Raw genomic sequence first — 20837 nt, 5'->3', positions numbered from 1 at the left:
AAGTGGTATAGAAATGCAGTTAATAATAATAATAATAATAATAATAATGACAAAATCACCATCTGCCAACTGCAAAAGGCCACCCTACTGGGATCTGCACACATCATCAGAAAATACATCACACAGTCCTAGACACTTGGGAAGTGTTCGACTTGTGGTTTTGCGAAACGAAATCCAGCATATCTATCTTGTTTGCTGTGCCATACAACGTCGTTGTGTTGATAATAATAATAATAATAATAATAATAAAGCTAAAGCAAATATTGATTTTAATGAAATAGTGTTCCTGCCTTGAATTTTCTTCAATTAAAATATCAGTCAGTGCTACTTCGATTTGTCTAATAGTTTTATTGGTTTTATCAATATATGTTTAATATTTCTATGTTTAATTCTATTTTAATGTTTATAGGTGTTAGGTTTTAATTCACAGATTGCATGGTTTTTAATGTTGGTCACTTTGAGTCTCTTTTGGCAGAGAAAAAGCATGGCATAAAGACTACTACTACTACTACTACTACTGCTACTAATAACAACAACACACTTAATTATATAGACAGAATTTTATATCCCCAGATAATATATGTGACAGGAACAGCCTTGGCTAAGGTGTGAGAAAGCCATAGTATCCTCTACCCACCCTGTGTCTTGTGTAAAACGGGTATTTTTACAAGATTAAAAACTAATTATTGCAGACAGTAAAATGGAACAAGGAAATACAGTTAATTGATATTTAAAGCTATTCAAAAGCAAGATATAGGAAGTGATGGTGGGAGCAACTGTAGTTATATCACACATTAGTCATTTCATAGACATATCCAGTTGATGGGTTGTGCATATCCCACACATTTATCACAACAGCAATGAAAGAAAAGGAGCAAGTTCATATTATCTTAAGCTTCGCATAGTCATATAAGGTAATATGCCACATCCTCAATTGAAGGACAACTATAACATTCCTTATTTATTTATTTATTTATTATAATATTTATATCCCGCCCTTCTCACCCAACAGGGGACTCAGGGCGGCTTAGAATAAAACACACATATAAAACCTGTACAATACACTATACATCAGTTAAAAATTAACTTACATAAAACATTCATAAAACGCATTTTAAAATACAGATAGGCAACAGATGAATAAGATCTAGAACAGAGTTTCTCAAACTGTGCTCCTTCAGATGCTGTGCACTTCAGCTGCCACAATTCCTAATAGTGGGTAAGCTGGGTGGGAATTCTGAGATCTGAAGTCCAAAACATCCTTCCTAAATTGAAGGAAGACAACGGAGAAAAAACCTTTTGCTTGGTAAACTGATTATATGGAGTGATCGATATTAATTAACTTTCTTTGTTTCTAAGAACAGTAATCTATTTCAAAGAGGTGTGCTGAATTGGTGCTTTATGTGTATATGTTCAATATATTGTCCTTCCAATGTTTGCCTTGAAAAGAGAAGCCTAGAGTAGTAATATGCATATAGACAGAGACAGACAACACATTTCTGTTATTATGGAATCTGTGACTTAGAAGTCTGATGCAAACTATTTAATTTAGTCTTTTAATAGTTCACATATTGGATTTGGCTACCCATTGTTGCACATTAGTAGTGTAAAACATTGCTATAAATCAATAGCAAAAGTGTCTGCATAGTGTGATAACTCATTAGATATGTGAAGGCATATATTCAGTTATTTTCCCTTCTTGAGAAAATCTTATTTTTCCCTATTTATCATATCCGCTCTAAAAAGTCACCATAACCTTATTTGACTCTATTCACTCTTTTAAGAGGTACATGTCCCTTTTATTTAATAAAATCTGACTGATGAGCTGGAACTATAATATGTTTTTTCATTAAATTTCTTTGAAATCCAGTTCAATGCAGGTGAAACTCCCAAGTTAGGGTCTTTTAAAATAATGGGAAGAAGATGCCTTGATGTGTATGTGCTGTGTAGGCTTTTATTTTGAGCATGCTCCCAAAGCTTCTGCCTGTGAGCTGCTGAAAAACCAGGTCAGCTTCTTTCAAGCAAGTGTGAATCTCTGTACTTCTCCCGGATGGCTGCAATGATGCTCAGAATCAAGATGGGGGGTTATTATCAAAGCTACTATCCAGTTTTATTCCAAGACAAAAAAAATTGAAATATTAGCACATGATAAATATAGACATGAAGAACAAAGCTGCCTGCTTCCTTTGATTTGAATGACTTTACACCTTCGTACAACTGAGAATTTATCCGAGAGTTTTCCGGGTTGTATGGCCATGTTCCAGAAGCATTCTCTTCTAACATTTCACTTGCATCTATGGCAGGCATCCTTAGAGGTTGTGAGGTATATTGGAAACTAGGCAAGTGAGAACACAGAAATGCTGGACTACTCTAGCAACCACTATGTCAGGCTACATAGAGAAGCCATTGATATCCACAAGCATGTGGACAACTTCAACAGAAAGTAGAAAACCATGAAAATGAACAAAATCTGGTTACCAGTATAAAAAAAACTTTAAAATCAGAACAGTAAATAAAGAAAAACACTCAGAAGACAGGGGAATTCCAGACAGGAAACAATCAGGGCCAGCTAACACCTCCCAATAAAGGATTCCCCCAGGCAGGAATCAGCCAGGCTTTGAAGCCGCAAGACTTTTCAATGCTAATCAAGGTGGCCAACTGCAACATTCACACCTGCCTCCGACAGACCCTGCAACTTCCACAGATATATAAACACCACTTGCCTAGTTTCTAATAAATCTCCCAACCTCAGGGGATGCCTGCTACAGATGTGGGCGAAAGGTCAGGAGAGAATGTCCGAACTATGGACACAGCATGAGGATGAACGGATCTGATTTTATGTTTGAAACGTATATTTTAATTTACAGCGTATTTTAATAGTTTTAACTGTTTTTATGTGCTGTTTTATATTGGTTTGTATGGGCCACTGTTGTAAGCCGCCCTGAGTCCCTTCGGGTGAGAAGGGCGGGATACAAATGTGATAAATAAATAAATAATGCTTCTGGAACATGGCCAGACAGCCCGGAAAACTCGCAACAACCTATATATTGTATTATTTTAAGTGTTTGCCACTTTGGCTCTCTTTTCAGAGAGATAAGGCGGGATAGAAACAACAACAACAATACTCTTATCATTGGAGAGGGAAGGGAGAGAGAGGGGGACGGAAAAGGCGAGAGGAAGGGGGGAGAAGGGCAGAGCGAGAGAGGAGGAAAGAGGCTGAAGCTTGCGTGGGCCGAGGGCGCGCGCCTCTCTCTGGGCTTGGGGGCGCCCCTGGTGGAGCAGAACAGAAGCCCTCCTCCCTCCCTCCCTCCCTCCCCTGACCTACCTATGAAGAGGATGGGGAAGGTGATGAAGAGGAGGAAGACGTGAGGCACCACGTTGAGCGCGTCCACGAAGCAGCCGTTGTTGAGCACCCCGTGGTTCACTTTGTAGGCAGCCGAGTTGTTCTCGGTGCCACAGAAAGCCAAGGTCATGGTGGGAGACTGGGGCGCCGGGCGCGGAGGGGAGGAGGAGGAGGCGGCGGCGGCGAAGAGGAGGAGGCCGGGCATGCAATGCACCGGGAGAGAGCGGGGCTGCGCGCGCTCGCGCGCGCGGGTCTGCCTGGGTGCGCGTGCCTGCGGAGCGCGCGGGGGATGTGGGGTTGACGGGCCACCTGAGAGCCCTCCTGGCCTCCCCCTCTCAATCAGGAGCCCTCTCTGGGGCGCGCGGAGATGGGGGGGAGAGCACGCGCTGCGGGTGAATGGATGGATGGACGGACAAAAGGCTCTTCGAGAGACAGAGAGAGAGAGAGAGCACGCGCGGGCGGAGAAAGAGATGCCTTTGGAGGAGGAGGCGGGGAGGGGAGAGATGCTGAGGGGAAAAAGGCGGCCAAAAGCCTCGCCTCCCAAAAGGACAGGGCGCCTCTGCTTCTTCCAGCAGCGGAGAGGGAGGGAAGGAGGAAGGAGAACCCCCGACGCCGCCTCCGCCGGGTCTTTGTTTGAGCCCCGCTCGTCCCGCCTCCCCTCGCCCCCGGGGTCAAGCCTGGAGAGCCACCTCGTGTGTGGGAAAGCCCTGGACGCCCTTGGGTCTGCCGAGTCTCTGGCCGCGGGAAGAAATGTCCCGCTCTGCCACTCCCGCCGCCTTCTTCCCTTGGCTGAGACCCAGAAAAACCTTAGCTTCGCTTAAGACAGTAGTTCCCAACTTTTTTTTTTTAACCAGGTACCACTTTGACCAGAGATCACTTGACCAGGGACCACTCTCCAACATTGGCACCAAAAGGGTTACGATTTTTGGTCAACTTTAGATTCAGTTTGGTTACTTGGGGTGCTGATTCAGAAAATTGCATTGGATAGACCACACCAGCTCTGGTTTCTGATACAGAACATATGCCATCCAGTAGTCGGAGCCCCCAGATGGCGTAGTGGACTAAGTGACTTGAAGGTTGGATTACTGACCTGAAGGCTGCCATGTTCGAATCCCACCTGGGGAGAGTGCGGATGAGCTCCCTCTTCCAGCTCCAGCTCCATGCAGGGACATGAGAGAAGCCTCCCACAAGGATGGTAAAAACATCAAAAACATCTGGGCGTCCCTTGGGCAACGTCCTTGCACACGGCCAATTCTCTCACTCCAAAAGCGCCTCAAGTTGCTCCTGACACGAAATAAATAAATAAATCCAGTAGTCGCCATCTGCTCGCCCACAGAAAACCATATTCAACAATCTAGAGCTGGTGTGGTCTATCCAAGCAATTTTCTGAATCACCACCCCAAATAACCCCAGGAACCGTCTAAAAACCCGGTGGAGTAGTGGGTTAAAGCCTTGTAACTTGAAGGTTGGGTTGCTGACCTGAAGGCTGCCAGGTTCGAATCCCACCTGGAGAGAGCACAGATGAGCTCCCTCTATCAGCTCCAGCTCCATGCGGGGGCATGAGAGAAGCCGCCCAAAAGGATGATAAAAACATCAAAACATCTGGGCATCTCCTGGGCAACATCCTTGCAGACGGCCAATTCTCTCACACCAGAAGCAACTCATGTTGCTCCTGACACGGAAAAAAAAGTCTAAAAACGAAGACATAAAGGTGCTCCATGGAACATCCATATGAAACAGCTCTGCTCAGGGGGAGGGAGGGAGGAGGAGGAGAAGCAGCAGTCAGGAGGCTTGTTGTCGCTGCCTTTCATAGGTAGTCAGCCTCTCCCCTCCCAACATTCCCATTGCCTCGGCACTATAAGAGGGTTTCATGGGACCAGCCGCTCTCATTGCAACGGTGTAGTAACCGCAGACCATATTTTAGTTCTTGGGACTACTGGTGGTCCATGGACCACAGGTTGAAACCACTGGCTTTAGGGAAACTGCCACACCTGATGTGACCTTGCTTGACTGCACAAATGGGCTGAAGTGGAGCACAAGGCTGTTTTTTGTGATTTGCGTTGTAGTGTATATTGTATATTATTATTTACTGTATCGTTTATTGCTCTATATTATGTTGTATTCATACTTGTTATATTGTTTTGCTCTGGGCATGGCCCCATGTAAGCCGCCCCAAGTCCCCGCTGGGGAGATGGTGGCGGGGTATAAATAAAGTTTTATTATTATTATTATATTATAAGGCCACCCAAATCAGCCCTTCACCTTCTGAGGTGACAAGAAGAGTGGCTGCTGCTTCAGAGTTTCATGGCTCCGCATTACAGACTTTTCACTTGTATTTAGTAACAAGGAGGAAAGGGAGGGCTTTGCGTTTTTGTGTCTCTTTGGCACATTCATTCCAATTTTTCCTCCGAGTGGAGATGTTCTAAATTGTCAGAAAGCTGAAGATGAAAGCATTCTCCAATATCCAAGTAAGATGAGCCAAAGGAGGGACCAGCCCTGCTCCACCTACCAACACAATGAGAACACTATTGTAACCCACTCTGGTGTTGGACAGCTTGAGTGTGTGGGTTGAGCCCACAAGTGAGGGCCTGAGTGGTGTGAGCTATTGTGTTGTATTTGAATGTTGGATTCTATATATGGGTTTTCCATCAGCCATGAAAACCAATAGGCAAATCACACACAACCTGAGGAAGGCAATGGCATCCTTTCCCCGAACAAATCTTGGCAAAAGTCTTGCACTCCAAACCCCCGATGTCCCTATCTCAGTATTTTTTTATTGTGTCGGAAGCAAATTGAGAATACAGCTGTAATGTATTTAAAAAAACACAAAGTTAAAAACTTGGCATTATGCTAAATTTGCTCTGACTAGAAGCTGACCACTTCAACTGCCTCTGACGTTGCTGTAAGAAGGTCCTTGATTGTGCATGTGGCAGAGCTCAGACTGCATTGTAGTAAGTGGTCTGTGTTTGCTCTTCTCCACACTTGCATGTCGTAGACTCCACTTTGCAGTTCCATTTCGTAAGAGTGGCTCTACATATCATGGTGCCAGAGGGCAATCTGTTCAGCACCTTGTCTTTTCCTTTCATTTCTGGCATTCTGATACACTCTGGTAATGGTTAGAGAGGAATCCCCACTCTTTAAAGCCACCTAAAATTTCTCCTCTTCCTGTGTTCCTTGCCCTGAGTTTTGCCTTATGGTCTAGAAGCTATGTTATTCCCGGCACCTTCAAACACAGAGTAAGGAAGTGTCTGCAGTAAAATAAGTTGGTTAATTTTGATATTTTAGCTAAAAATAGATTGAAACTGTGTGACCAGAAGCCAGTTTTTGGGGCAAGCTGGAACTCTAATCACAAAGGGCTCCAGCTGATGTGAAATGCTAAGCATGGAAAAGTCTATGCCTGCTGTTCCTTGCTGCTAGCTCCCATGTGCAGCACATAGGCATTCAGAGATGGAGCCAAATAACCATGCAACAGCAGGGGTGAGATCAGCTGAGTTGTCTTTTCAATATGAGATGTATTTCATTCCAAAGGGATCTGTCCCATAGTAGAACATGGGAAGGACCTACAGAGGTAATGGAATATTGATGTATGCACCTGCACATCTCAGCAGACTGGTTAAGGAAAAATAACATCCCTGAGTTCAGTTCCAATCTGCAATCAGCAGACACTGTGAGCACCATCCCAGCCTGGGAATTGGTTCCTGGGGACCCACTTCGCACTGGACAGTGCAGCGGGTTTATTTTAATCCATCTCTAAACTGTATTACAGTGTCTGCGCAGAAGCATCCTACCTGTGTGATGTTCTTAATCAGTTTCAAAACTTTGAATTATTTGCAAGGACAGAATGGAATCTTTCTGTTTACAAATTTAACAAGGCAGTGCTCTTGTAAAAGAGCTGGATTTCTGATAACAATGTGATGACACAGAGGTTAGTGGATTTTTTTTTGGTACAACCATGTTTAGAAACATATTTATGAAACAGATGCTATAGTTGTTGCTAAATTATTTGTGATAGCCTATAGTTTCTGGGCTGCTTCTCGTCTGTGCTGTCATTAGAAGGAAGTGTGAACAAATGCAGTCATAATGTTCCCAAATGGAGAGAGACACCTAGACTGATTATACAGAATGAGTCAGAAACGTTGTACTTGTACCGTTGCCCCAAATTATGGAAGGGAGAAGCAAAGAATTTGTCTAACTTTTGTATAGGTTCAAGGTATGCATAGTTACCAATACATAACATATTGCTTCTAGATGCAACAGGACAGGAACTACATTGATGAACAATGCCATTTCTTTTCTCAAATGTTCTTGTGTAATTCGGTTGAGTCAAAATTTGTAGTGCTAACATACCATCACTTTCTTGTATTAACTGTGACATTACATAAGTGTGTACAAAGATCACTTCACCTTGCTTTAGGCACAGTGACTTTTGTGTAATTTTTGCAGTGCTTAATAGCATAATGGGAAAAGTACAAACTATTCCGTCATTAGCCTTCAAAAGGAAGAGATGGAGTGAGTGGGTTCTTTTCTAATGTGCCTGGTATTTCCAAAAGTCATGAGGTGTACCTATGTAGGTATGGTGGTGTGTATATCTTAAGTGTCATCGCACTGATACTAGGTTCCCTTCAGCAATCAGACACAAAAGTTACAGCAGCTTCATGATCCAGCTCCTGTTTCCCATAACAGCTAAGCAATTTAATTATCTGGTGAATTCTGTCTAATCCTTTGTATTTTCTCTGTTCCTGGGAAAATGCACTTCCATCCTTTCAGCTAACTAGCGATGGGCAATTTTAATTATTTTCGAATCGCAGTACCATCCAACTCTTTGTAGACAGCCGGTATAGTATTGTGGTTTGAGTGTAGGGCTGTTGGAGGCCTGGTTTCAACTCACTGGATGACCATGGGCAGTTCACATTCCTTCAACCTTAGGAGAAGCCAATGGCAAGCAACTTCTGGATACAACTTGCCAAGAAAACCATGCAACAGGGTTGCCATAAGTTGGACTTGAAGGTACATAACACACCCTTTGTACTTGCTAATGCTTTATGTTAAGTTGCTTTGAGTCCCCTTCGGGAAAGATAAAGTGGGGTATAAATAATAATAATAATAATAATAATCATCATCATCATCATCATCATCATTATCTCACTGGTTTTTGAAGTTAGTATAGTACTTATTCTCCTACTTGTGGCATAATGTTTAAAAGAAAGGAAGAAGGACTTAATGGGGCTGTCTCAAATTATATCTGGACCCACTCATGTAGAGGGACACACACTGGACCTAGTGTTTAATGTGAGTATGAAGGAGAGGGCCAGTGTGGAGGAACTTTCCACCGTTCCATTGTCATGCAGTTAGTCAAGTTTAGCCTAACTACAGCTCCTAACCTCTGCAGGGGTGGGGGACCCATTAAGATGGTCCATCCCACCAGACTTATGCATCCAGATAGATTCCTGATGTTTCTTGGGGAATTTCCTGTCATGGCAACAGATGATCCTGTCAAAACCATGGTGGACCTCTGGAAGAAAAAGACAGTCAGGGCAGCAGACATGCTCACTCCTGAACATCCCCTCTTGCTTAGCAGAGCCAGCTCTGCCCCTTGATTTACCAGGGAACTAGCAGTGATGAAGCAAGTGAGACGGAGACTAGAGTGCTGCTGGCGAACGACTCGGGATGAATCTGACAAAGCATGGGCACAACTATGTGGCCCAAATGATTCATTGGAACTTATGCCTCAATTACCACCTCCCAGCAGTAAAGAACTGGTGGGATCACAAACCTGCAAAGGTAATGGAAAATGAACATGCAAAGATACTGTGGGACTTTCGAATCCAGACTGACAAAGTTCTGGAATACAACACAAAGGTCTGGAACACCAGACCTCACAGTTTTGGAAAAGAAAAAGGTTTGGATAATTGATGTCGCCATACCAGGTGACAGTCGCATTCATGAAAAACAACAGGAAAAACTCAGCCGCTATCAGGACCTCAAGATCGAACTTCAAAGACTCTGGCAGAAACCAGTACAGGTGGTCCCGGTGGTGATCGGCACATTGGGTGCCGTGCCAAAAGATCTCAGCCAGCATTTGGAAACAATAGACATTGACGAAATTATGATCTGCCAACTGCAAAAGGCAAAAGGCCACCCTACTGGGATCTGTGCGCATCATCCGAAAATACATCACACAGTCCTAAACACTTGGGAAGTGTTTGACTTGTGATTTTGTTATACAAAATCCAGCATATCTATCTTGTTTGCTGTGTCATACAATGGCGTTGTGTCAATAATAATAATAATAATAATAATAATAATAATAATAATAATTTATTTCTTATATCCCGCTTCCATCTCCCAAAGGGGACTCGGGGTGGCTCACATGAGGCAAAGCCCTCAAAGCAACAATTAATATATGCATAAAACAGTCAAGTTACAAGATTAAAATACATAGTAAGAACCAAACAATTTTAAAACTTTAAAATAAACACAGAGCCTCACTTAGGGCCTACTTCGCAGCAATGAAGGCAGCCAAGAAGGACAGGTTGCTTACCTGTAACCGTGTTTCTTCGAGTGTACTCTGTGAATTCACACTAATGGAGAAGGCTGTGCCTGCGCAGGCTCCAACGGATACTCTTCCAAGCTAAAGTTTGAAATTTGGCGGTAACCCCGCCCCTCTTCCCGGAGGGTATAAAGGGCGCCCTCCGCGCCCGCTCTCCAGTTCCTACGCCGCAAAGGCAGCGAGAAAGGGAGAGGTTTGCATGTGGGGAAGGAAGGGTGGGATTGTGTGAATTCACAGAGTACACTCGAAGAAACACGGTTACAGGTAAGCAACCTGTCCTTCTTCTTCGTGTACTCTGTGAATGCACACTAATGGAGACTAGCAAGCTGAGGTGTAGGTAGGTGGGATAGCAAACCCGATAACCAGTCTAGTGTCCAAACAACACATTTATTGAGCACAAGGTGCAAAAACAAGCACATGCAACGGTCAAAGAAGCGATGCAATAGCATATAGTGCAAAAAAAAAGAAAAACCGATCCTTGTTGTTAGGATCCAGAACACAATCACAACATTGTAAGTGAGCAATAGTCTGTAAGAAAATACAGAGGTAGGCATAAACTCATTCTCTGAAAACAGAGGGAGAAGTATTCAAAAAAATACATTTCAGTGCAGTGGGTAAGTATAGTACACAAGCACTACGTTAAAGAATCCATGAGCACATTGATTACAAACGGGGTGGATGACAACGGTCAGCCTGTAAGAAGGATAAACCCGAAAACTGGTTTTGAGTAAGGCAACAACATTAGGTAAGGCAGGAGGAAAGGACGGACCTGGCAAAGGCCGAGTCCTTGAGGTTCTTTGAGTCCATCCTGTAGTGTGAAACAAAGGTGGATGGAGTGGACCAGATAGCCGCTCGACAGATGGAGTCGAGAGGGACGCCCCTCAGGAAGGCCGTAGAGGTGGAAAGGCCCCTCGTAGATCTAGGGCGGATCGAAGAGGGGGGTTGGCGTTTGGCCAGCTGATAAGCGAGCTCGATGGTCTGAGCAATCCAGTGTGAGAGTCTTTGGGAAGAAAGTGGTTCGCCCAGTTTATGGGTAGCGTAAGCAACAAACAGTCTAGGTGACTTACGTATGTCCTTAGTCCTGTCCTTGTAGAAAAGGAGGACTCTCCTGACATCGAGGAGATGGAGTTTCCGTTCCAGAGAAGAAGAAGGATTAGGGAAGAAAGCAGGAAGTATTATGTCCTGGTTCAGGTGAAAAGCAGAGACCACCTTAGGTAGGAAGGTGATGTCCGGGCGAAGGACAGCCCTGTCGTGGTGGAAACGGAGATAGGGTTCGTCCACCCGGAGAGCAGCCAGTTCCGAAGGCCTGCGCGCAGAGGTGATAGCGATAAGGAAGGCAGTCTTCCAAGAGAGAAGGTGAAGGTCTGCAGAGGCCATAGGTTCGAAGGGAGCTGAGGCTAGTTGAGAAAGAACGAGTTCGAGGCTCCATCCGGGAGTCGGAGGTTGAACTGGAGGGTGCAAGTTGTTGTAACCTCGAAGGAAGGTCTTAATGAGGTTGTTAGAAAAGAGAGAGAGTTGTCCCTGACGTTGGAAATGCCAGGAGAGAGCAGCGAGATAGGATTTTATCGAGGCCAGAGAAAGTTGACGATCCGCAAGGGAAAGTAGGAAGTCCATGACCAGCGGGATCGAAGTAGAGGCGGGATCGACGCGTCGGTCCCGAAGGAAAGTCTGGAATTTTGCCAGCTTGTAAGCATAGGCCTTCGATGTGGCCGGTTTGTGAGCGGCGCGAAGGATCGCCTGCAGGTCTGGGTGGAGAGAATTTAAGGAAGTATCCTCCAGGCAGTCAGGTGTAGGGACGGGACGTCGGGGTGGAGGACCTGTCCCTTCTGCGAAGATAGTAGATGAGGGAGAGTTGGGAGAGTGCGGGGAGGATCCGCACACATCCGGAGTAGCGTGGGATACCACGGCTAGCGTGGCCATGCAGGGGCGATCAGGATGGCCGATGTCGGTGTTAGATAGAGTCTCTCTATTACTCTCGAGATGAGAGGGAAGGGAGGAAAAAGATAGACGGGTTCGAGAGTCCAGTCGAGGAGAAACGCGTCTCTGAGACAGTCCGGAGTCGAGTTTGGAGGTAGTCTCGCTCCGAAGCGAGGAAGTTGAGCGTTCGAGGGGGAGGCAAAAAGGTCCAGAGCTGGCCAGCCCCAATCGTCGAAGACGGATTCCAGGATCTCGGGATCGAGACGCCACTCGTGGGGGGAGGTCGTTATTCTGCTTAGAGAGTCTGCTAGAGTGTTTTGAGCCCCCGGAAGGTGAACTGCCGACAGAGTTATGTGTCTCGCTATGCTTCATAGCCAAATGTCCATCGAGAGAGCCATGAGTTTTCTCGAGCCCGTACCCCCTTGTTTGTTGATGTAGTACATGGCTACTACGTTGTCCGTTTGGATTAGAACAGACTTGTGGGGAAGAAAGCGAGCAAACGCCCGGAGGGCTTTGAAGATTGATAACAGTTCTAGAAAGTTTATGTGGTGAGACCTTTCTTGGGTGGACCACAGGTCCCTGACGGTGAGGTACGACATGTGGGCTCCCCACGCAAAATTGGAGGCGTCGGTCGTGATGGTGACTGACGGTAGGGAGGGATGGAAGGGAAGTCCCACACAAACGTTCGCTGGGTCCTGCCACCAACGAAGGGAGAGGCGAACGTGGTTCGGTACCGTGAGAAACATTGAGCTCGGATGCCGATGGGGTTTGAAAGAGTCTATAAACCATCTTTGGAGAGGTCTGAGACGTAATCTGGCGAAAGGGGTAACCATGACCGTGGAGGCCATGTGACCCAGAAGAACTTGGACCGCGTGGGCTCGGATCCTGCGGTTGCGGAGGAGGAGAGAAAGGTGCTGTTGAAGGGCTAGGAACCTGTCCTTCGGTAGGGAGGCGGTTTCCGTGATGGAGTTGAAGAGAGCTCCAATGAAGCGGATCTCTGTGGTTGGGAGGAGTTGAGACTTTGAGACATTCAACTGAAGGCCCAGCCGTTGCAGGAGAGAAAGAGTCTGTGAGACGTGGTTTTGAAGGGATGAGGGGTCGGACGCGACAATCATCCAATCGTCCAGATAAGGAAAGACCATAATGCCCTGTTTCCTGAGGTGCGCTGCCACCACGGCGACCACCTTTGTAAAGACCCTTGGGGCCGTGACGAGGCCGAAAGGGAGAACTGTGAACTGGTAAGAGTGTCCCAGGAGCTTGAAGGAAAGGAAGCGTCTGTGGGATCGACGCACCGAGACGTGGAAATACGCGTCGCGTAAGTCTATAGAGGCGAAGTAGTCTCCGTGTCGGAGCATCGGGAGGATGGAGGCCACTGAAACCATTCGAAATTTTGAAGGCAGAATGAAGAGGTTTAGAGCCCGTAGGTCGAGGATAGGCCGAAGACCTCCGCCCCGCTTGGGAACCGTAAAGTATCTCGAGAAGAAACCTCGAGTGTCCTGCTCGGAAGGAGAAGGCTGGATTGCGCCCTTCGCCAGAAGGGAGTCGACCTCGGCGCATATTTCCGGTGAAGGGTCGGTGTGGAGGATGTGACCCGTGGGTGGCAAAGTTTCGAATTCCAAGGCATAGCCGTCTCTGACAATGCGAAGAACCCAGGCATCTGAGGTGATAGACTCCCATTCACGGTAGAAAGGAGCTAGGCGGTCGAGAAAAGAACAGAGAGGAAGGATCTGGTCGGGGCCTAGGAACGGCATGGTAGTGGCAGTAGTAGTGGAGATAGAAAGATCCCCGAGAGAGTGGGCGTCAGGCCCGTCGTTGGGGTTGTGGCACAGCTGCAGGACCTTTGCCCCGACCTTTCGGGACCTGGTGCTGGCGGCGAGGTTGTTGCTGATGACTGTGGTGACTCGAGCTCGACGAGCGTCGAAACGGCTGGTGACGAAAAGGCTGAGGGTAGCGATGGTACCGTTGCGGGAACCATCGGGTCCGCTGAGCCTGAGGTTGATCGGTCCCGCACTTTGTTGCGAGAATCTTGAAGTCGTGATTGGACTTAAGTTTGTCATCAGTGCCAGAATTGAAAAGGCCCTGGGTGTCGAAAGGAAGGTCTTCGATCACTTGTCGAGAGGAAGAAGAGAGTCCTGAGGACCGAAGCCATGCATGTCGTCTGATCGCGACCGCGTGGGAAATCATTTTTCCGGCGGTATCACCGGTATGCTTAGCCATTTGAATTTGGTGGTGTGCGAGAGAGTCCGCCTCCTGTTGGAGGGTCAAAAGGACTGACCGGTCTTCGTCAGAAAGCTTGGCGAAGAAGGGTTGGGCTTTCTCCCAGATGATCTGTTGATAAGCGCCCATGCAGGCCCCGTAGTTTGCCATACGGCAAAGGAGGAGAGCACCGGAGTACAGCTTGCGGCCTACCGCATCGAAGCGTTTGCCCTCTCTGTCGGCAGGGGAGTTGGAGTGTCGACCCGACAATTGGGAGGCCTTTACCACCGTGGAGTTTGGGTCAGGGTGATGCTTGAGCCATTCCAAGGCTTCGTCATCGGTTCGGTACCAGGCCTCTATTTTCTTAGAGGTTGGAGGTATCGAAGATGGAGTCTTCCAAGATGCCTGGATGACGTCCAGGAGGTATGGAAGAAAAGGCAGCAAGGTGGCTGGCGGGGCTTGGGCTTTAACCCTCTTGAAAACGGGGACGGTAACGGCCTTTGAAGTTTGTTTAATTTCCATCCCCAGAGCGTCTGCCATTCTGACCATCTGGTCGGAGAAAGCCCGAATATTATCTGTCGGGGAAGGTGGGTCGACCTCGTAGGCGTCGTGAGGCGGGGAGAGGTCGAGACCGAGAGAGACAACGGAGGCGGAAAGTATCGACTCGGGGCGTTCGATATCGGGGTCATCCTCCTCGGGCCCTTGAGGGGACCGGGGAGGAGAAACAAGCACAGAGTCCTGATGAGGTATTACCTCAGGAGCAGGGAGAGCCGGCTGTTGTCACGACCCAGGCTGCAGAGCACCAATAACCATACACAGAGGCCAGAATCTAACTAATATCTTTATTGAAGGAATATATAAAGTTAATAAAAGCAAGTGTATGAAATAGTCCAGAAATAGACCTTTCAGGAAAGGTCAAAATTAGTCCAAAGAAACAATGTCCAATATGAAATATTAAGGTCCAAAGTTGTAATCCAATAACCGAAACACTCACTTTGCCAGGCAAAGTGAGGGGAGATGACAAGGTCTTTTAGTCCATGAACTTGAGCGAGGCTAGGAAGTAACTTGATTCTTGGAAAAACGAGGCTTGATTCAAGGCAACAAGGAAACAAGGAACAAGAGCAAGATCCGTGGTAATTACTTGGTAAAATCCGGGAAACAAGACGAGGCTGAGTCTTAGAAAGCAAGGCAGGATTCGTGGAGTAAACAAAGCTGGGAACGAAGGCTTGGCGACAGGAACGGAGGCTTGGAAGCGGAGTAGCTGTCCACACACGCTACTCCGGTTGCTGACGAATTGACTCCGCAAGATCCCTTTGTGGGTAAAACACCTAAATAGGGTCCCGTTTTCCCGCCCAAGAGCAGTTCTCTGGAGAACCAGAAACGAAAGCTATTTTCTGAGTCCAGATGCATGACTCCCTAAACTTTCCCATGGGAAGCAGGCTTAATCAGCTGAATGCTTAGCAGCTATCCTAGCACTCCTGCGAGACGCCTGATCGACTCCTCTCTGTTGTTTACAAAAATCATGGCGAGAAAACGTAGGAGATTTAGGCTCAGGGCTTGTTTGACAGACTTCTGGAAGACAAATCTCTTGCAGGTGCAAGGTTTCCAAATTTGGCTGGGAAAGTTCCAATTCTGACTGAAACGGCGAAAAACCCAAGTTCTCCTCCTCATCTGGCACAACAGTGCCAGAAACGGGACTACATGGCCCATGACTCATCACAGCTGTGGAGGAACGCCTTTGGACGCGGAGGCCTGGGCGGCGCGGGCTAAGCGCGTCATCTGTCTACCCCTCTCAGGTGTTTGAGCCGGGGGAAAGAGTTCTTGTCGAGCCGGAAGACGAGATGGTGCCGGCTGGGGAGCCTTAATAACTGTCCTGACCGACCGGTCGGGGGAGGCTTGAGCGTCCACATCCGAGGACTGACCATGAGGAGAGGAAGAGGAGCGGAGGCGTTGTGCTGGTTGGATAGGAGAGGATCTCCTAGAGGAAGGCCCAGAGGAGGGGACGTCCTTCTTCGAAGACGCTGAGGAGGACGACCTCTGGATCATTCGTTTCTTTGCTGGGGGTTGTTTCGACGCAACCCTCAGCGATTTTCCCGGCGTCGGGGGAATCGGGCACACAGCTGCCGAGTCAGATTGAGCCCGTCTGGATTCCTCCTGAGCCCTCTTGAAGGCAATCTTCATGGCGGAAGAAGATGGCGGCGAAGCCAGGCGGGATCGAGTGGAAATGGCCGAAGCCACCGAACTCGAAGTTGATGAAGGGCCCATCTTGCCCGACCGGGTGGATACCGTAGCGGTGGTCACCGTGCAGGGCGGTTTGGTCGGTCGCGGTCTCGAGGTTTTCGAGGTTTTAGATGATACCGACGGAGCAGGCCTGGACGCCATCGAGGCCGAGGTGGAAGTGGAAGCCTCAGGAGCAAGAGTTTTTTCGTAAAGAGCTGCACGGAGTCTTGCAGCTCTATTTCTTCTGGCCTGAGCTGTAAAGGCAAGGCAAAAACGGCAGGTACCGACGACGTGGCTTTCGCCAAGGCAGAAAAGGCACTTAGCGTGGCCGTCGGAATCTGGAATCTTAGCGGCACACTGAGTGCACCGTTTAAAACGCGTGGTTGACATAAGAACGAAGAGTCCGAAGTGAGCTTTGCGGCGGAAAAAAAGGAACTGGAGAGCGGGCGCGGAGGGCGCCCTTTATACCCTCCGGGAAGAGGGGCGGGGTTACCGCCAAATTTCAAACTTTAGCTTGGAAGAGTATCCGTTGGAGCCTGCGCAGGCGCAGCCTTCTCCATTAGTGTGCATTCACAGAGTACACGAAGAAGAAAGCCTATTCAACTGCCTGCATTGTGTCTGCAATAAATAAACCAGCAGAGTTGTTCCACATTGTTAAAGGGCTCCATCATCCTGATTCTCAAGGTGGGTCCCTTGATCACTCAGCAGCTTGATGTGGCAGTTTTGCCCATCATTTTGCAGGTAAAGTTACTCAGATCCGCCTTGACTTAAGACACCAGCATTGCTACAGTTCCAATAGATGTACCTGAAGCACCTGTTTGTCCAGTTTTTATGGATTTGTTGCAGCTTGTTCTTCCTGATGACAAGGGCAAGATCCTTGGAGCTGTGAGAATGACCACATGCGCTTTAGGTCCTTACTCCTCCTGGCTCATCAAGCTAGCCAAAGTGGGGCTGACTGATTAATGCCTCTCTGGGACAAGGAAATCTATCAACTGGCTTGAAAACAGCGTTCGTAAGATCAAATTTGAAAAAAACCTTCCCTAGACCCTTTGACATTAAATAATTGTTGGCCTATTTCTAGTCTTCCCTTTTTGGACAAGGTTCTAGAATGGGTGGTCGCGACTCAACTCTAGGGATTCTTAGATGAAACCAGTTATCTAGACGCATTGCAGTCTGGGTTTAGGCCTGGCCACGGAAAGGAGACAGCTTTGATAACTTTGGTCAATGACCTCCGCAGAGAGCTAGACAGGAGGAGTGTGTCCCTGATGGTTCTCCTGTACACCTCAATGGCTTTCGATATCATCGACCATGGTATCCTTCTGGGTTGACTCACTAGGATGGGACTTGGAAGCACTGTTTTGCAGTGGCTCTGCTCGTTCCTGGAGGGCTGAACTCAGAAGGTGGTGCTGGGGGATGCCTGCTTGAACCCTTGGCCAGTGGCCTGTAGAGTCCTGCAAGGTTCCATTCTATCTCCCATGCTATTCAACATCTACATGAAACCGCTGGGTGAGGTCATACAGAATTTGGAGTTTGGTGTCATCTGTACACAGATGACACGTAACTCGTATCACTTATTTCCACCAAAAGCCAAGGAAGCTGCCCAGGTCCTGAACTAGTGCCTGGCTGCTGTGATGGGCTGGATGAAGGCTAACAAACTGAGGCTTAATCCAGACAGGACAGAGGTCCTCCTGGTCAGATGGGAGGCCGATCTGGATATAAGGTGGCAACCTGTGCTTGATGGGGTCACAGAGCGCAGGCCAACGGTTTGGGGATCCTCCTGGACAGATAGCTGACCCTGGATCCTGAGGTGTTGGCAGTGGCCAGGAGGACTTTTGCACAACTAAAAGTTGTGTGCAAGCTGCAACCGTATCTCAAAAAGCAAGATCTGGCCATGGTGGTCCATGCTTTGGTTACATCTCAGATGGATTACTGTAATGCACTCTACGTGGGGCTGCCTTTGAAAACAGCTTGGAATCAAAGGTCGGCAGCCAGGCTTCTAACTGGAGCGAGTTATAGGGAGCTTATGACTCCCATGTTAAAACAACTGTTTCTGGGTCCAATTCAAAGTGCAGGTTATTACCTACAAAGCTCTAAATCAGTGGTTCTCAGTCTGGGTTCCCCAGATTTTTTTTGGCCTTCACCTCCCAGAAATCCTAACCGCTGGTAAACTGGCTGGGATTTCTGGAAGTTGTAGGCCAAAAACATCTGGGGACCCCAGATTGAGGACCACTGCTTTAAATGGTTCAGGTCCAGCCTATTTACATGACCACATCTCCCCTTATGAGCTTGTTTGGACCTTAAGATCAGCTGGGGAGGCCCTCCTCATGGTCCTGTCTCCATCACAGGCACGGTTGGTGGGCATGAGGGAGAGGGCCTTCCCAGTTGTGTTCCCCCGCTCTGGAACACCCTCTCCAGGGAGATTAAGCAGGCTCCCATCTTATTGGGCTTCAGGAAAGATTTGAAAATCTGGTTGTGGAAGCAAGCATTTGAAAATTGCTAGAAGTTGTAATATCTATAGGATAGATGACCAGATGGAAATCTTAAATTGGATCTAAATTGGATCTTAATGATGTAAGTATTGTTTTTATATTATTATTTAACTCACAGTTTATGTTTTATGCTCTTTTAACATAATTACTGTTTTATTGTTTGTTTTTAATTTAAATTGTTTGATTTTTTTATTGTTTCCATTAGCTTATTGTTTATTGTTATTGTTATATGTTGTGAGCCTCCCTGAGTCCCCTCAGGGAGAGGGGCAGGATAGAAATAAAGTATTGTTGTTGTTATTATTAGGAAGGAAAGGAGAAAAGAAAGGTAAACCAAATACCCCACACAACTCTGACTTAACTGTTTTTAGAAGAAACATATGTTTTCTATTTTAAATGTAATAAAAAGTAAGAAAACAAATGTTATTTTTTTAAAAAAGATCCCAGCATAATTGTTGCAGTTTTGTTGTTCAACAGCATGTTTACACTGGAAAAGGTTATTCTTTTTCTTAAATGTCCTCTTAAGCAAAAAGTAAACAAAAAACCATTAAAACCATGGGAGGACAAAGAGGTCTGTGACCTGCAAAGTGGAAAACGGGGAGATGTAATGAGTGTGGAAATAAAAAATAAGGATTGAAATCCAAGTAAGTTTAACATGTTGTTTGGATAGTTGATGAAATAGCTGTTATTATTAGCCATATAAAGCTGTAATAGAATAGGGATAGAGATTTGAGACATGAGACCAGAGAGGCATTTTCACTTCTAGAAATCATCTGCTCACATGTAGGTTTTGACTTAATGGAATGAGAAAAGGTTTAATAGAAAAACTCTTCCAGCTCCTTTTTCTTTGCTAAGGTTGACCTAACTTTTGTTCTTTCAGATTAACACCTGCCCCAATTCATCTGGCTGAAATTGACATTTTTGTTTCTTCATTGTACTGTATCTTTATGCAGTAGTTGTAGCTCAACATCTACCTTCTGTTTATGATGAGTTTACCTTTATTGTGACACATCTCATTCTACTCAGCGAGGCCTATCAAATCTACCAAAAACAAGAATAAGAAAATGTACTTTTAAACTAGTGATTCAATGTGTACTTTCAACTATTACCAATTTATTCATATGTTAAAAACAATGTAGGAAAATTCAAATACACCCATTACTGGTTTGTTGTCAAGTAAAATGGGGAAAGTTGCTGGAAGAGAAGGAGCTATGCAGTCTAGAGGAAGAATGGATTACAAATGCAACAAATCAGACACTGAAACCATAGCCTGCTTAGATTTCTCCAGGTTCTTAGTACTGAATAAACCAAATCCAGTATCTTACAAGACCTAATATAATGAAAATTATTAATGAAGGGACAGGAAAGTTAGGACAGAATAATCATCTGTCTTGACTATTATTTACTGTAGTTGACATTTAACTGGAGGAAGCTTAGACAATGATAAGTGCGACAGTATCTAGTTGAACCGCTTTCGTAGTACTAGACTTGCTGCTATATGGTTCCAAGCCACACCACCAAGATCATTATAAGAAGAACTGAAATGCCCATCCTTATTTCATCTTTGTATGATGCAAAAATCAGTTTTTTAAAAAAAAAAAAAAAAAGAAGGAAGATTTATTAAACAGAGATGGGAAAACATTTGGAAACATGGGAAAATGTATAATAATCTTATCAATATAATTAAAAGAGTCTCATTAAGTTGTATATCTTGCCATCTGTAAAACAAAGTAAAAATAAATTTAGAGAGGGGAGCTGGTTATAATTGGGTGAATACTGAATCCACGTCAAGGCAGACTGTGGTGGCATTCCTATAAAACTCCATTGAATACATTAGGACATATTTCCAAGTAAGCACTACAGGTAAAATTGTGCAGTGCTCATAGCAAAGTATTATCTGTCCATTTACATAAAATATACATCTCTTAATTAAACTGGACCTCCTTCTAAGTAAGCTGGCATAGGACTGTACTGATAATAAATATTAAATAGTCACAGTAATTTGGTATTCATATAGGCAAATTTATTTATGTATGGAATTCATATGATGATACTTCCTAATCAAATCTACAGTGCTGTTACAACATATTTGTACACATGTGCATGATTACCTAACTAATTGAGA

General features: G+C 45.9%; 1 protein-coding gene and 1 long non-coding RNA gene across 3 annotated transcripts in view; one reads left to right on the top strand and one right to left on the bottom strand.

Annotated features, from left to right (window-relative positions):
- The window catches only part of abcc8 (ATP binding cassette subfamily C member 8), a 91508-nt gene extending 87575 nt beyond the window's left edge, over positions 1-3933 (bottom strand). For both annotated transcript variants that reach the window (XM_003214741.4, XM_016993201.2), the window contains exon 1: positions 3326-3933. In XM_003214741.4, the coding sequence (XP_003214789.3) occupies positions 3326-3548 (223 nt within the window). In that variant the 5' untranslated portion in view covers positions 3549-3933. The remainder of the gene's footprint in view (positions 1-3325) is intronic.
- The window catches only part of LOC134295379 (uncharacterized), an 86198-nt gene that overhangs the window by 2095 nt on the left and 63266 nt on the right, over positions 1-20837 (top strand). The gene's annotated exons all lie outside the window — the stretch shown is intronic.

The sequence above is a fragment of the Anolis carolinensis genome, chromosome 1 (genome assembly GCF_035594765.1).
Source record: "Anolis carolinensis isolate JA03-04 chromosome 1, rAnoCar3.1.pri, whole genome shotgun sequence".
NCBI classification, from domain to species: Eukaryota; Metazoa; Chordata; class Lepidosauria; order Squamata; family Dactyloidae; genus Anolis; species Anolis carolinensis.
The sequence above is the reverse complement of the archived record's forward strand: the minus strand, read 5'-3'. Positions and strand labels throughout refer to the sequence as shown.